Source organism: Camelus bactrianus, chromosome 2, assembly GCF_048773025.1.
Source record: "Camelus bactrianus isolate YW-2024 breed Bactrian camel chromosome 2, ASM4877302v1, whole genome shotgun sequence".
Taxonomy (NCBI): Eukaryota; Metazoa; Chordata; class Mammalia; order Artiodactyla; family Camelidae; genus Camelus; species Camelus bactrianus.
The window spans coordinates 87464741-87481713 of NC_133540.1; the positions used below are offsets into that span (position 1 = coordinate 87464741).

At 41.5% G+C, this 16973-nt stretch overlaps 1 protein-coding gene across 2 annotated transcripts in view; it reads left to right on the forward strand.

Moving 5' to 3' along the window:
- Window positions 1-16973, forward strand: part of SHROOM3 (shroom family member 3) — a 297110-nt gene that overhangs the window by 90417 nt on the left and 189720 nt on the right. For both annotated transcript variants that reach the window (XM_074345649.1, XM_074345640.1), the window contains exon 3: window positions 12763-12917. In XM_074345649.1, coding sequence (XP_074201750.1) covers window positions 12763-12917 — 155 coding nt within the window. The remainder of the gene's footprint in view (window positions 1-12762; window positions 12918-16973) is intronic.

The following is a 16973-nucleotide window of genomic DNA, read 5'->3' on the forward strand; positions in this document are numbered from 1 at the left end:
ATAAAATATTCAAAATAGATGAATACATAGAGACATCAAGTAGATTGGTGGTTGCCTAGACTGGGAGCAATGGGTGAACTGGGAAGGGTGGTGAAGGCTAATAGGTATGGTGTTTTTTGAGGGGAGATGACTAAAATATTCTATAGTTGATTGTGGTAATGGTGGCACAATTCTGTGAATACACTACAACCATTGAATTGATCACTTTAAAAGGCTGAATTTTATGGTATATGAATTACATGTCAATAAAGCTGTTACCAAAAAAAAAAAAAAAAAAAGATACGAGGTGGTGGTGAGAGAGTGGGATGCTTGAAATTGGGATTATGGAGGGTGTGCATGTAGGTAATGACACAGCTAGGGTCTGACTTTGGAAATGAGGAGCCACAAGGGCATGGAGGAGGGAGTGAAGGAGGATGGAGGGTCATCTGAGGTTATCATTACTCCTGCCGGTACGAGTAATGCTGGTGCCGGCAGGAGTAATGTTGGTGAGAGGCTGGCAGTTAGCCAGTGGGTGAGACTCTTCAGGGAATGAGGAGGAGTGACCTGAGGGTTTGCAGATGACTGCAACAAGGAAGCATCAGAGCAGGTGGGAGTCTGGTAGCAGGCAGTTCAAAGCTGAGGTTGGCTAGGGGAGTCAGTTAGAAAGACCGTATGGAATTTGAGTACTTGTGAAGGACAAAATATCCTTAATTATTAAGGGTCTGCTGTACTTTTCCTTCATTCATGCAACACATATTTATTCTTTTCCTGGCAACATTGTCTGTTCACTTGGCCATCTCTGCGGGTGCAGCCAGGCAGTGGAGAGCTGACTCGGGAGGAGTCCCTGGCACTGTATGAGGGTCTCCTCTCAGTGAGTTTCCCCAGAATCTGTTGCCCACTAGTGGAGGGGAGGGCCATAGCGACCAGTATGCTGTGTTCCTTGTTCACTGTCATCACATTGGCCTTTCTGTTGTTTAGTTACATGAGCACAGGAAATGGCTTTAGTTTTTTGATGAGGTAAGGTGCTACCTGTTTTATAGTTGGGTGGGAGAATGTTGATGGGTTTTGTCTTTGGACAGATCTGGGTTTGGACTTTGGCTCTGCTATTTATTACTTTGTGACCTTGGGCAGCTTATTTAATCTTCTGGGTCTTAGTTTTGTTGTCAACAAAATACCTACCTCATTAGTGTTGGTGAGAATTAGACGATATTATACATGTCACGCCCCTAACAGAGAGTAGGCGGACCAGCGATGTTCTTTTCCCTCTTTCTGTTTTTCCTTCTTTTGCCTTTATGCTAATATTGCTTCTAATGTTTTATTTCCAGCTTCTAGCAGTTTTAATGTCTGACTTCTGATCAGAAGCTTCTGACTAGGGATGGTTGAAATTATCAAGCTGTCTTCTGGATTGGTGTAGAATCATTCTAATAGTTTACTTTAATGTACCAGGTTATGTGTCTCAAAGTGCTTTACAAAATTTTTCTAATCTTACCCTTTAAAAGAACCTGTGAGGTATAGAAAAGAGGTATTAGTATTCTTAATTTTTGTAAGAGAGTATAAGGTACTGAGAGAAACTAACAATTACTGGGTATTTACCAAATGGCATCTTTCTAAACACTTTACATGCATTAACTTAATCCTCAAAACCATCCTATGAAAGGTATTATTAACCTTATCTCACAGAGTGGGAGACAAGCATAGAGAGGTCAAATAGCTGGTTGAAGGTCACATAGCTTCTAAGCTTGGGGGCAGGATTTGAACCCGAGCAGTCTGCTTCCAGAGCTTAACCATGATATGGCTGCGGCGGAAGGTAAGTCAATAAATCATTGTTCAGAACTCCTGAGTGAAGAAATCTTTTTACCGGTTCTTGCTCAGGTATCTTTCTGGCCTCGGAATGTTATGCAGCTTGAAAATGTTGGTAGTTCACAATGGTAGCCTAATTGAATGCTATTGTTATCTCCTACAGGAGGTCAGCCTGTGTGAGTTTTATTACCTGGTGTCCTTCTAGCTCAGCCACCCCTAAGGATTCCTTCACAGAGACAAATAGTCAGTCCCTCTAAGATCACAGCAATGAGAATAGCCACCCTGTCACACTACAGTTCTGCTGGTTGCAAGTCAAAGCTTTCTTAATATCATAAATCAAAAAACCTAGGGGAAACTTTAGAAAACTTTGGAGAACAAATAGTTCATGAGGTTAAAATAAATTATTCCATAATGTTTCTCTGGCTCAAGTGGACTTTTCCTTGGGAAGCAAAAGAATATCTGGCCTAAGATTGAACCATTAGGCACCCATGAAACTCGTCCTAGAACAGCAGAACTAGGGCATATTTACTAAGTGCTAGAGATATGATAGCTAAGGCTTTTTTTTTTTTTTTTTGGAATGGATGATCAAACATTCAAAACATCTAGAGATTTGTCATTTTTCTTCTTGCTGCCACTGATTTTAGTTTGTTGTTTCTTTAATTGAAGTATAGTTGATTTACAATGTTTTTAATTTTTAATCACTGAAATTTCTCACAGATGAAGAGTAGGGAAAATAGGAGAAGATGAAACTAAAGCCTGATCATGTTAGTGTGTCAGAAACTGTGATACCCATTTGAAAAAGGAAGAGTCGGAAATTGCTAAAATGAGATAAAGCATGTACATGCCTATGTGTACAAATTTATTGTCCTATGACTCCTAGTCCTAGTTTATTGGTAACAGGAAGTGAACTTACTCCATATACTTATGAAATACATGAAATCTACATGTGATTTGTAGATTTTATTTATTTTCCCAAGATCCAAGCTCTCCATTGATGTGGTTAATGAAAAGAAGTTCTCTTTCTCTCATTTGTAAAATGGTTTAGATACACATTCTGTACATGTATATTTTAATAGATGTTCTATACATATATATATGTTACACATAATATGTTATATTTCCATGAATAAATATAATAGAACCAGTCTAATGAATGAAAACACTATGACTTGAATGTAAACAAATGGGGCCATTGAAAGAGTCTGTCTTAGGAACTTGGAATAACCATGCCAACTAAGATGACTAAAATTATTTAAGGAATGGAGTAAAATATAAATAAATGCCTTAAAGTCTAAATAAAGGGGTTGCCAAAGTCTTTGATTTGAATGGCGCAGAAACAGGGGATTGAAGCCTAGCTGGGGTCTAGTAGCCTCGACCTCTTGTTCCCTGAACGGGCCTGGCCCCTCCCCTCTTTGAAGTTCAGTGTAGTTCACTGGGGTGCAGCACATCATGACCGAAGGGGCTCCGGGGCTCCATGGAGAGGGAGAACAATCCCAGCGCACTGTCTGAGAAGGCAAGGATTCACACAGTGGGCACACACGAGCACACGGACACACACTCCAGGAACTGGGGAGTTTTGCCCTTGTTACAGCCTAGGGGTCCCAGGGCTCCTCCATGCGTTCAGAGGACTCTGGGAAACTGATCTGGGGCTAGAACTACCTCATAAATCTCTTTCTAAGATGGAAGAGCTACCCTACGGAGTTCAAACACCAGAAGCTCAAAGGACTCAACTTGGAGTGCAGTGGTCCCTTGTCTGTCAGTCGTGTTTGCTGTGCTTGCTCCTGCTTCAGTGTCCTGAAATGGGGGGTGAGGGGGGCAAAGGAAGGATGGGGAAAAGCAGGAGGTTCTCTGTGATGAAACTCATTCTACTGCCTGCAGTAAGGAGTGGAGGACTGAGTGTGTATAACCTCTTTACCTGCTTCCCCCCGTAAACAATGATGATGGTGGTGGTGGTGGTGATGATGACAAATGCTAACATTTATTGATCCCTTACTTTGTGTCAGGTACTGTGCTAAGCTTTTCATTCATTATCATAATTTACTTTCATTCTCTCAATAATCCCCAGGGGTAGGTGCTATTATCATCACCTTCCCTATTTTTCTGGAAAGTAAACTGTGGTTCAGAGGAAAGGAATAACTTTGCCTAACATCACACAGCTAGTTAGTGGTTATGGTAGGTAGGCTAACACCCTCTTCCTCAAAGTTGTCTACATCTTAATCCTTGAAACCAGGAAATATGTTACATGGCAAAGGGGAATTAAGATTGCAGATGGAATTAAGGTTACTAATCAGTTGACTTTGGGGAGATTCTCCTAGATTGTCTGGGTGGGCCCAGTGTAATCACAAGGGTCCTCATAAATGAAAGGAGTCAGGAGAATCAATGTCAGATTGGAGCAGCATGGGAAAGACTCAACTGGCCAATGCTGGATTTGAAGATGAAGGAAAGGGGCCATGAGCCATGGGCAGCCTCCAGAAGCTAGAAAAGGGAAGAAATGGATTCTTCCCTAGAGTCGCCTGAAAGAACACAGCTATGATAACACCTTGGTGTTAGCCCAGTGAGAGCATTTTAGACTTCTGACCTCTACAACTGCAAGATAATAATTTGTTGAGTGACTGAAGGTGGCTTCAGTGAAGCTTGACTTTTATCCTACCTTTGAGATCAGTTCCTTTTATCCATTGAGCAGTAAATCAAAAACTGTGATCACATCTAGGTTTGCAGGGGCTTGCAGCTCATTTGGATGGTCCATAAGGTGCCACTGTGTAACTTCCTGCCTGGAGACCACTCTCTGAAATAAAAACTTCCATCCAAAGGAGAGAATGTCTCCTATTTCACTTTAAATCAAGTTAACTCCTGTTCTTTGACTTTAAGTAAATAACCTCTCTCCTTCTAGCAAATTTCTTCCCCTTGGTCTCTGCAGTGGCTAACACATTTATTCTTGTGGTGGAAACAGTCAGAAACACATTAAACTTATTCCATAAAACCACAGAGCCTCATAATTCAGGAAACACTTTTATGCTATGTGCAAGGAAACATCAATGTGTCAGCTGCTATCATCCTCACACTAACTCTGTGTGGCTACTCTTCTTGTTCCTGTATTTAGGTGAAAGAGATGGATACTCAGAGATGACGTGTATTTTGCCTGAGATCACCCAGTATTGGAAGTGAGACTCTACCTACATTGGGTTGACCCTAGAGCTCCCAGTTTTTATACACCACACTGCTTCCACCTCTGTTCTTGGGCTTTTCATCCAGGTTATGAACCTTGGAAAAGAAATAATATATCTTCTATTTAGAAAATAATAAAAGAAAGTGATTATATAATTTTAAATAGTAACTGTTGTGTATGCATTCCAATTTAGACTAAAACTATGGAATTTTCCTTGTTGGTCATCTTAAGCGAGAAAAGATGACCCACAGGACATGTTATACTGGAGAGACTCATCCAGGCCCTACAGATAGAAAGGGCCAGAGTCCAGATTAGGGCACAGGATTCCTGACTCTTCATCCAGTGTTCTTTCTTCTACTACAATGCACACATCGTCTTATGACCTGAAAAAGGAGTTTTTCACAGTATGAACCTAGCAATTTGGAGTTAGGTGAGAAGCAGTTGATGAGAAAGGGAGGTGTCATATCTGTACTCTCATGTCACTCAACGCAAATCATGGGGGTATTTCTCTGTTTTGTTTCAATTCCAGTAGTTAGTTCTGGGGTCCAAGAAATGCTTATTCATTTCATAGAAACTGAGAGCCACATATAGTTCCTGGGACGAACTTTTACTAATTTTACTTTATTTCATTGTCCCTACTTTATGTATAATTAAAAAATTTCTTTATTTGGTTTTTTAAATTGAAGTATAGTTTACAATGTTGTGTTAGTTTCTGGTGCATAGCATAGTGATTCATTTATACGTACACATATATATTCCTTTTCATATTCTTTTTCATTATAGGCTATTATAAGGTATTGAATATCATCCCCTGTGCTATACAGTAGGTCCTGTTGTTTATCTATCTTATATACAGTAGTTAGTATCTACAAATCCCAAACTCCCAATTTATCACTCTCCACCCCTTCTTCCCCTCTGGTAAACATAAGTTTGTTTTCTATGTCTGTGAGTCTATTTCTGTTTTGTAAATAAGTTCATTTGTGTTATTTATTTTTTTTAGATTCCACATGTAAGTAATATCATATGATATTTCTCTTTCTCTGACTTACTGCTGTTAGTATGACAATCCCTGGGTCCATCCATGTAGCTGCAAATGGCATTATTTTATTCTTTTTATGGCTCAGTAGTATTCCATTGTATATATATACCACATCTTCTTTACCCATTCAACTGTTGATGGACATTTAGGTTGCTATACACAGTTTAAAACCAAGAATGCCCACTAGGCTGTAGTGACAATTCCAAGTGAATAAAAAGCAGCACTCCAACAGCTTTGGTCGAAAGATTCTTAATGTATTTCTTTATCTATTTATTTTTTAAATCTTTCTGTATTTTCTTATTCCTTCAATATAATTTTTACACTCATAAAGAGTATATTTCTCCTCAAATCACCAACTGCACAAAACAGCAAATAAATTGTATGTGTTGTTGGATTGACTGTGAGCCCTTGAATTACCCTTTCCTCCCCATACTCCTCCCTTGGCATCAGCCAGGAATGAACATAGTCAGGAAATGAAAAGAGATCACTCAAGAATTCAGACATAGAATGTAGGTGAAATTCAATTGTGGTAGATGTCTATAGGATGAGTTTGTTTTTAATTAAAACTTCAGACAGAGTTGTGAATGGAAACCATTACATGTCCAGTTTTACTTGGCCAGGCCATCTCCCTGCCCCAGTGGCCCTGCAATGCCAAGTCTTTTTCATGTGTAAGCTGTGAATTCCATTGAACCTGTGAGCCCATAAAATAGCTCCAGAGTTCTTAGGGCCCCTGAAAGAGAAGGTTCAGAACACAGGAGTGTCAGATGTCAGGTTCTTGAGCACTTGAAGGATCAGGCAGACAAATGAAGAAGTGTTCGTTTGGGAGCAAAGGCCTGGGGAATTCTCAAGGCAGCAGACTGGAGAGCATGGACTTTGAATTCCAGCCCTAGCTGCATTGTTTTACTGACTCTGCAACCTTGAGCAGGTCATGTGACCTTTATGAACCATTATGGTTCACATTTACAGAAAAAGGAGATTATAATATCTTACAGAGTCTGTGACTTCTCAGATGATGCAGTAGAGTTACTGAAACACACAGGGAACTCAGCAAGTGACAGCAATGATGATAAGGATTCGTTCGCTCATACAATAAATATTGAGCAGCTCTGGGGGCCCCATGCTGTCCTGGGCACTGAGGACACAACAGTGAACAAAACAGATCCAAGTCCCTGCCCCCACGGGACTGACATTCTAGTAGGGACATAGGTAATAAACTATAAGACACGTAAGTAAAAATATAGTGAGTTAGATGACAACTGAAATGCTAAAGAAAAAAATTTAAGATGAGAGCAAAGAGAAGAGGTTGAAATTCTAGACAGGTGGTCAGGAAAGGACTCCTGGAGAAGCCGGATTTGTGTAAAGACCTGGAGGAGGTGAGGGAGAAGGGCAAATGATTACCTGAGGGAAAGGCATTCCAGACTCAGGGAACAGCAGGTAATGGGGCCTGCCTGAGGCGAGAGCGCACCTGGCATCCTCCACCTGCAGCCGGAGGCCAGGGGCCGGGGGCAGGGGTGGGTGCAGCGCTGGGGCTGAGTAAGCAAGGAGGAGAGTAGAAGCCAATGGAAAGGTGAGGAGGCCCAATCCAGCCGGGTCCTTGGTGCATAGAGAGGACTTTGGTTTCTGCTCTGAGTGTGGGGAGGAGGGACATGTGGAGGAGCGGAGTTGTAACAGGATCCCTAGGTTGCTGCCAATGACGTGCTTCTGATTGAGGTGATGCTGAGGGAAGGCTGTTATGATGAAGTAAGACAGAGAACAGGGCTGGAGAGGCAGAGTTGAGGCATTGGGGTTTGAAGGATACAAAGCCTAGAGAAGCAGAACACAGGACTCATCGCAAAATGGCAGCTTCACACTCCCTCATGTTGATTGGGCTGCAAGGGTTAAGCGAGAGGGCAGGAGACGGGCCTGACTTCTTGCCCCTCCACACACCACATCCAGCTTCTGACATGGGCATCCAACCCTCCCCTTTACCTATATTTTATCAATATTTTGAATATATTTCTATCAGAACATGTATCACCCAGTACTGTATTTCTTTAGAGTCAGCTTCCCTAGATTTGCTCAATAAATGTTTTTTGATCATTTATTATGTGTAGGTACACCATTAGGTGTTAAATGAATTGCAATGTAAAAGACTATAAACGATGCAAAAACCAACCCTTCACATGGTCATCAGAGCAAAATCACTTTAATCCTGTAGATGTGGATACATTTAAGATTTGAGAAGGGGAATCAGGGAAGGGTATAGCTCAAGCAGTAGAGCACATGCTTAGCATGCACGAGGTCCTGGGTTCAATCCCCAGCACCTCCTCTAAAAATAAATAAAACCTAATTACCTCCCTCCACCAAAAAAAAAAAAGGGAAGGGAGGGAGTATAATCACCTGCTCCCTAGTTTGTTAGCTTAGAGATTTCCCACCCAACTGTACACGGTACATTATCTGAAGTCATTTAACCTGCTGACAATCACGTTCTTGAAATATGCAGGTGAAATTGGACAAACAATGCCAGTGACCTCTTTAGCTACTCAAGTATTGGTCCAAAGGTTTAAAATAATAAACGTCAGTTTTCACTGAGTCCTGTTGACCGACAGTATCAGCAGAATGTGGGGTTAGAAGAAGTGTAATCCTCTTGATGAATAGTTCAAGAGAATTACTGTTAAACCTTTGGTAAACATACTTTTTTTTTTTAAAGTCATAATAACAATTTTAGAGAAACAGTGCAAATAATCGTTGTAAACTTAAGATTTATGCATCTAGTTAGCCTCAGTAGATTGAAATCAATTATGTTGTTACTAGTGCATCAGACAAATCATCTCAATATCTCAATTCATCATTTGTGATAATAAATGCAAACAGCAATATAGATTAAGGTAATTCACTGCCTTGTTTTAGCTAATAGCTTCAACTTTCTTGGTGACCAAGGTTACTACCTGAGTGACCCACTGACACTGATGCTACCAAATAGGAAGGTGACCAAAGGGCCAGCAGCAGCAGAGGAGGAGGGGAATGTGGGGGTCCCAAGTAATCCACAAGCTGATACAGCAGCCCATAATCTGGTTGGCTGAAAGGACTTAGATGAGGGGTCTACACTTCGTGCCCAGTGGCTCAATTCAAGCCTCACTTGGGTTTACTGGGACTCGACCTTTGTGAGTAGAACCCCTGGATGAATCCTAGCACCAAGTGGTCTCCCAGGACTCCTTTGATTCATTAGAAATTGCCTGACCTCCCAGGGAGAGTTTTATATGTGGATGAATTTAAGCACCCTAAGAACAGAAAGTACTCAGGCTTGTTTTGATCACTGTAGGCTCTCTGGACTGCTTCTGTGAATGGGCAAGTTTTTTAGTACAAAGATAGGAAATATATTAAAAATATTCTAGAATGTAAACTCCAAAAAGGAGAGCATAGAGTTTGTTTTCTTCCTTGGCATTTCCCCAGGCCTAGAACAGTGCCTGACACATGGTAGATGCTCAGAAGATATTTTGGACAAGAGAGTTTCTGACCTCGAGGGATTTAAAACCAAGATGAGGGGATAGGGCATGGTCAGGAATACCCATGACAAAGGTAGTGCTGTGGCTTGTCTCCAGACAGGCAGAAATCATTTAGAGGGGAAAGAGAGAGATTCTATCTGGGCTGATAGAAGTTTCATGATGGAGGAGAGGTATTTGGAGGAAAAAGGAGGAAGTGGAAAACAGAAACTGAAAATATAGGATAAGGGCTTATGCAAAAGACGAGTGTTAGAGGGAAGGTTGAAAAGTCATCTCTGGTAAGCATTAAAACCCTAAGAAGAGCATGAATCAATATGAGAGAGTTTGGAAATATTTGAGAATCAAAACAGAGCAGGTGCCCAACTAATGGTTGATAAATAAAAACTATTTCACAAAATCAGCCCAGCCCCCACTTTTTTTCTGTTTTATAAATAATTACATTAATAATTACATTAATGAATAATTAATTAATTAATTCTTTAAAGTAAGAATTTTAAGCCTAAAAGTTCTGTTCAAAGTGAAGAGATTATGAGAGACTCTGTAAATACAAGGAAAGGTTTATAGAAATAGTTTATCAGAACAATGAAGCTCTTTATAACATGCTTCCTCCTAATGTTTGCTTTCACATTAAATCAGTCACGAGAAGAACATGATATAAACTATACAAATGAGCTTTTCTTGACTTCCCTTTTTTATAAAAGAAACTGGTAATTTCCTAGGTCTCATTTTATTCTGTGTTTGGGAAAAAGTGAATTTACAGAAGGCTGGTAGGGAAGTTGAGGTGGATGAAAAGGGTATAAAGGCAGGAGAAAATGACCAACAATAGGGAATGGCTCAATGAATGAATGAAACACCATGTTTTATTCATACCAAGATGTTATAGTAGAGTTAGGTATGAGTGAAAGTAACTTCATGATATATGATTTTTCAAAACAATAGCTACCACTTTTGAAATCTTGCCTTAAGTCAGGAACCCTGTTTACCAATTCATGTGGCTTATCTCATTAATTCTCACTGCAGCACTGTGAGGCAGGTGCCATTATTAGCCCTGTTTCATGGAGGAGAAATCTGAAGCCTAGAGAGAGTAAGTGACTTCCTCTTACTTAGTTTATCTGTTTGACTCCTCAAACTCTTGGTCACCTCACTTTAATGCCTCTTTGTTACATGCCAAAAGATGGTTGAGGAGGTGTATATAGTGTGATCTCATTTTTGTAAAAAGAAAACATATATACAGGTCTTCCTTGACTTAACGATGGGGTTACATCCCAATAAACCCATTGGAAGTTGACAATATCATAAGTTGAAAATGCATTTAGTACATCTAACCAGCCGAACATCATTGCTTAGCCTAGCCTACCTTAAACGTGCTCAGAACACTGACCTTAGCCTACAGTTGGACAGAATCGTCTAACACAAAGCCTATTTTATAATAGCGTTGAATATCTCATGTAACTTACTGAATACTGTACTGAAAGTGAAAACAGGATGGTTGTGTGGGTCCAGAATGGTTATAAAGTTATCAGTCATTAATTCTGGTGATCATGTGGCTGACCGGGAGCTACCCACTGCTGCCACTGCCCAGCATCATGACAGAGTATCGTTCTGCATATCACTTGCCCGGGAAAAGATCCAAATTCAAAATTCAAAGTACAGTTTCTACTGAATGAGTATCACTTTCACAGCACTGTAAAGTTGAAAAATTGTTAAGTTGAACCCTGGTAGATCAGGGACCATCTGTGTATCAATTTCATAATCTAAACTGTAAACAATGGTTACTTTAGAGAGTAACATGGAGGGAGCAGGGGTAAGACTCACTTTTCCCTTTCCCTTTATACACTTTCTTTATTTTTTTCATCCTTTATAATTAATGGATTTTAGCATATACTATTTCAATAATTAAAAATAAAATTAAAAGCTGGTAAGGACAAAATTTATAAATTTATTATAGGAATTTGGTTCATTTTATATATATTTAGATCTATTGAAGGTTATTGGACATGTGTATAATTCTGGAGAGTAATTATTGAAAAAAGAGAAGATATGGGTTAGGCTCTGTTTACTTGTTTTTTGTTTTTGTTTTATTTTTTTCCCTTTTTATTCCCCTTCATCATCATTGTCATGCCGCAGGCATCCACTGGCATACAGCACTGGATAGAGCATTATTTTGCTCTGTTGGTTTCCAAAGCATTTCATCAACTTCTCACATAATATATCAGTTACTTGTTTATCACGTTTAGTGTTTGTTTCCTGCCTCCCCACTCAGCACCAGAAGAGCAAGGATTTCTGTCTGTTTTGTTGACTGTTACAGCCTTAGCATCTAGAACAATTTCCAGCATAAAACAAGTGTTGAGTCAGTTTATTGAATGAATTACAATTTTTAATAGACTTTATTTTTTAAAGCAGCTTTAAGTTCTCAGCAAAACTGAGCAGAAAGTGGAGAGTTTCCATATATCCCCTGCTCCTCACTCCCTTGCAAAGCCTCTCTAATTGTCAACATCCCCACCCGAGTGGTACCTTTGTTACAACTGATGAACCTACACCGACACATCATCACCCAAAGTTCATAGTTGACCTTAGGGTTTACTCTTGGTGTTGGACACTCCATGGAATAATGTCATGTATCCAACCTTGTAGTATCATACAGAGCAGTTTCACTGTCCTAAACAGCCTCTCTGCTGTGCCTATTCATCCCTCCTGCCTAACCCTGGCAACCACTGACCTTTCTGTTGTTTCCATAATTTTGTCTCTTCCAGAATACCACAGAGTTAGATTCATATAGTATGTAACCTTTCCAGATTGGCCTCTTTCACTTCATAACACACATTTAATTTAAAGGTCTTCCATGCCTTTTCATGGCTTGTTAGTTCATTTCCTTTTAGTGCTGAATAATATTCCATTGTCTGGATGTACCACAGTTTATTTACCCAATGAGTTATAATTTTAGACCAAAAACAAGGAGATAAGAAGAACGCAACTTCTAAAAGAATAAAATTGTTGCTTTGAAGGACTTTGGGAGTTGACGATTAAAGGGGTGGTGGTGGTGAGCACGCAGGGGATCCTGAGTGGCTTTCCGATGGAAACCGAGTTCCTTCATCCCTTGGGCTAGTGTTTCCGAGCGCCCTCTGTGGGCAGGCTAGGGGCTGGATGCCCGAGGCTACGGAAACAGGAGGCGGCCCCTGCCTTCTGGGAGTTTATCGTGGGAGTGGGGTGTGGCCGCAGCCTGTTGGGCCGGCTCCGCGGGATCCCAGGCAGGGCTCCGGGGACTCACCCTGTGGCTGTCTCGTCTTTCTGAGCAGATCGAAGAAGGGGGCAAAGCGGACCTGGTGAGCTCCAAACTTCGGGCCGGGGATGAGGTGGTGCACATCAACGAGGTGGCGCTGAGCAGCTCCAGAAGGGAGGCCGTTTCCCTGGTGAAAGGATCCTACAAGACCCTGAGGCTGGTGGTGCGCAGGTAGGCGGGGCGTGCGCCCAGGTTCCTCCCCATCCGCTCCTGGAAAGAGCGTGTTCTTTAAACCTCGCCGTGGTGATCCTTCTGCTGCCCCCTATCCCTCAATTTTCCTTTTTTCCTTGCCCTTCTTGTGCCATGTGAAGACATTTCAGACATGACTGTCTGGTGAAACACTGGCTTCCCCAGCAGGTATTGGGCTGACGGGATTCCCCTCTCACTGTACTTCCTACATTTCCGGGACTGATGTAAAGTGGCCCTGATCCCGATGAGGTCAGAGCTCCGTGAAGTGTCCTCTCCTTGTGGGACTGGAAAAAGCGATGGGCTTGGAGGTTAGATGGCATTCCACTAGCCTCACCTCCCCCAGGGGGATCATCAGAACAAGTGAATTCCTTCTTTGTTTTGTTTTGTTTTGTTTTGTTTTGTCTTTCTTGTTGTGATAGTGGTGGTTCCTCTGCGGGGAAAGGTTTGGATTGTGATGCGTTTTAATGCCTTAAAGTAAGAAGTTGCCTAGTCCTGGGAAAACAGCTCATGGCGAAGGGAATTTCTTATGAAAGGAGGGAGGGAATTAAATTTTTTTTTTAAAATCACACAAACCAAGCATTGCTGGAGATGTTTTATGTGTGTTAGTTCATAAGCACTAACAAGAATCTGGTGAGACAGCTATCTCTAACTCCATTTTATAGGCGAGAGGTTAAGTGAGTTGCTGAAGGTAGCAGGGCTGGTAAGTGGAAGAGCCAGAAAAGAGTTCATCTAGATGCCCCTGGTTCCTTCACCAGCCACTGGAGTGTTACTGTGTTGACCTACTAAGTGTTGGGCCTACACATTTTGCTTATTGGGATAGTTCTTCATTAATCAGGTTTGGGCTGCCTCCCATGGCAACTACATGTTATCATATTTGAGAATGTTCTAGTTGGCTGAAACTTTAAGAGTCTTTAATCAAGCCACTCCATTTGCAAGATGTGAAAAACAAGCTAGTCTTCTCATCATGCCTCAGACAGTCTCTTAGGGGACCATTCACTTCTGCATTCATTCATTCCTCAAAGTCTACTGAGTGAGCCCTTGCTCAGGGGAACTACCCCTCCTCCCAAGCATAAAAACAGCCATGGGTGTGGTCCCACCATGTCCCCAGGCTCTAGTGACTCTCCTCAGTGTGCTGGACTGTGTCTGGTTTCCCTTCAGGGCCATCTAACCAGACCTTGCTTCTCTGGTGGCCAGTGAAGCAGAGTGGCTCAAAGCATAGGCACCAGAGTCAGATCAGACCTGGGTTCAAATTCTAGGGCTGCCATCTTCCAGCTGTGTGATCTTGGGCAAGTTACTTAGCCTTGTTGTACTCAGTTTACATATTTTAAAATGGGGATTAGAATACCCACTTTACAAGGTGAATAGAATGGTTAAGTGAAATATTCTAGTGGTAACTCGTGGTAACCACAGATGCTGCTGCTATTATTTATGTTATTATTGGCCAACTCTAGACATAAGCCCATTCTTTGTGAGTCAAGATTTGAGTAAAGCAAGAAGTCATCCCAAGCATGGTGGCCAGTTGCTCACACAGATGGGTAGGAAGGCTGAGAACCATTCGACCTGTTCCATGTGTCCAGAAAAGTGCTGAGAGTTGTGGACTCACTTTGATATTGAAACTCAAAGCCCAGCCTGAGAACACTGGCATTTATCTGTTGAGGACTGACAGCAGAATCTACGCTCCCGATGTGTTTTGCTGGGACTCTGGTGATCGATTAACCTCTGGAGAGGGCTGTCCTGTTTCCTGCCATGAAAAGTAGTCATGCTGGGTTCTGGTTATGCCTTCTAGTTGATAGTGACATGAGAGTTGAATTACTTCTTCTAGCAGAACAGGAAACAGACAGTCCTGGGGTTGAAAACTGGCCTTGTCACTTGCAAATTATGTGACTTTGGGCCCCTTTAAGCCTCAATTTTTCTCATTTATAAAATAATAATAGGAAATAATAATTCCTGCCTCAAAAGGGCAGTATGAGGATTTAATGTGTAAAGTATAAGTACATAGGAAATGTGCAATATTTGAGCATAATTATCCTGGATTGGGTTAGAAAGGCATGTGACAAATGGAATATTGCCATATTGCCAAACATGCTGGATGTCTGGTTATTGAGAAGTGTCCCCCAACTTTATTCCGTTGGTGAATTTACCACTATTAAAGGGCTAGTCCCCAGACTTACAGGTGCAGAACTGATCATAACAGTGCCCAGGATCTCATGGAATTTAGGAATGTTAATTCACATTATCTAAACTCACAGGAAATTGAAGGCTATACACCACAATGTCAAAGCATTAACTCATTTTGGAAAAGACAGCTCTAAGTGAAACAAGTATCCCACGTGGACGAAAACTCAGTATACTATGTTATCCCCACAGGAAAATGAAATAGGAAGTCTGACCATAATTAGGTCAGGAGGCTGCATGGTGCTCTCAGACTCAGGGTGAGGAGTGGTTTGAGGCTCCAGAGTGTGCGGGCATCCGCGCGGATGGCCAGATGGCCCATCTTTCCATTAGAGACGTGTCTGCCAAGCGGGCCAGACACTGGCACTGCTGAATCGGGGCCCTTTCCCCTCTGGACGGCAGGGAATCCTTCTGCCAAAGCGCTCCTCTCCAATCTCATTTCTTCTCTGCGTCCACACCAAATCCCTTTGTGATTGACACATTCTTTCTTTAGAGATGCTAATGTGATCGATAAGGTTACTGAAGAGTCCTTGCTGTCTATGCGGCTGCTGTGGGAAACATTTTGTCTCTAAGATGCCTTTTGAATATGTCTTATCTCATCGATTATGTGTTGATTTTTATAGTTGAACTCCCCGAGTTTGAGGACAAGGAGGCAGTCTTTACTTCTCACACATACTTAGCAATGAGGATTCATGAACATGCCTTGGTGGACATGGATTGACATTCCTCCCTTACCTTTCACAGAACTGGGTAGAAGCCCTTTTACTCTGGATTGATCTGACTTTGTATTTAATAGAGCTGTCTGTCACTTTCCGGAGAAGTCTTACCTTTATACCTTGGCACTTGTCATGTCCAGAGATTTCATCTCCTTCCATTTGATTCTGACAGGGTGACTTGTGATAGTTCATTTACTAGCTTTCCTTTTTTTCCCCTAAATTATCTCTGTCTTTTAAAAAAGATGGAGGTGGATTCCAGGAAACGTAATTGGGGGGATCTGTTCCCTGGAGAAATCATTTGTGTAGTAAATATGTGTATACCAGGAACTCCATCTGTACCTGCCTCTTTTTCTCTTAAAGCTGGTTTTGGGTGGGTGAGGGTGACACCTCATGTCGGCAGCTTCCACATCCAACATAAATATGCCAAGAATGCGGAGCAGAGTGGAGGTGTTTACATAAGTTTTGAGGGTATCTTACCCAGTGACCAAAAACAATCAAAAGTAAAAACACCTTCTTAAAAGGCTACAGTGACAAGAGAAATGCAAAGTCTCAAGTGAGTTGTGGGTCAGTGACCTTAGAAGGTCTGCTGACCCACAAAGAAGGCAAAGTTTAGTCCTCTGGGGGGAGGGAGTGAGGGGTGATTTGGGTGCTGCAAGAACAGAGAATGTGTCTGCTGCCGAGTGCACAGGGAGGGAAGGTCTGCAGCTAGTGGGGGATAAACGGGGAGGAAATGATAAAATAAGAAGGAAGCCAAAGAAAAGACCTTCAAAAAGAAAAACAAACATCTTCCAGTTGGAGGAGAAACCTTTGTGAATGCAAAGGTATAAAGTATGTATATTAGGAAAGCAGACATGTACACAAATAAGAGTCAATACTCTGAAATACTCTGAACCCTCTCTAAAATCAGCAGAGACTTTATTTAGATAGGTGTAAAATGCGCGTCCTAGAACCAGTAACCTTTAGAATGGAAACTAAAGACAAAGGAAAAGGTCTTCAGATTTAATTTAAATCCCTGATGGTTATGTAAGGTGCTTTTAGTCCAAAGAGTACGCACTGCTGTTCAGAGATAACCTACAATTTAAATTTTAAAAATCAGAGGCTACATTTCTCCTTCAGAACAGGTTGTTGAGATTAATTGCTGTGTATGCGT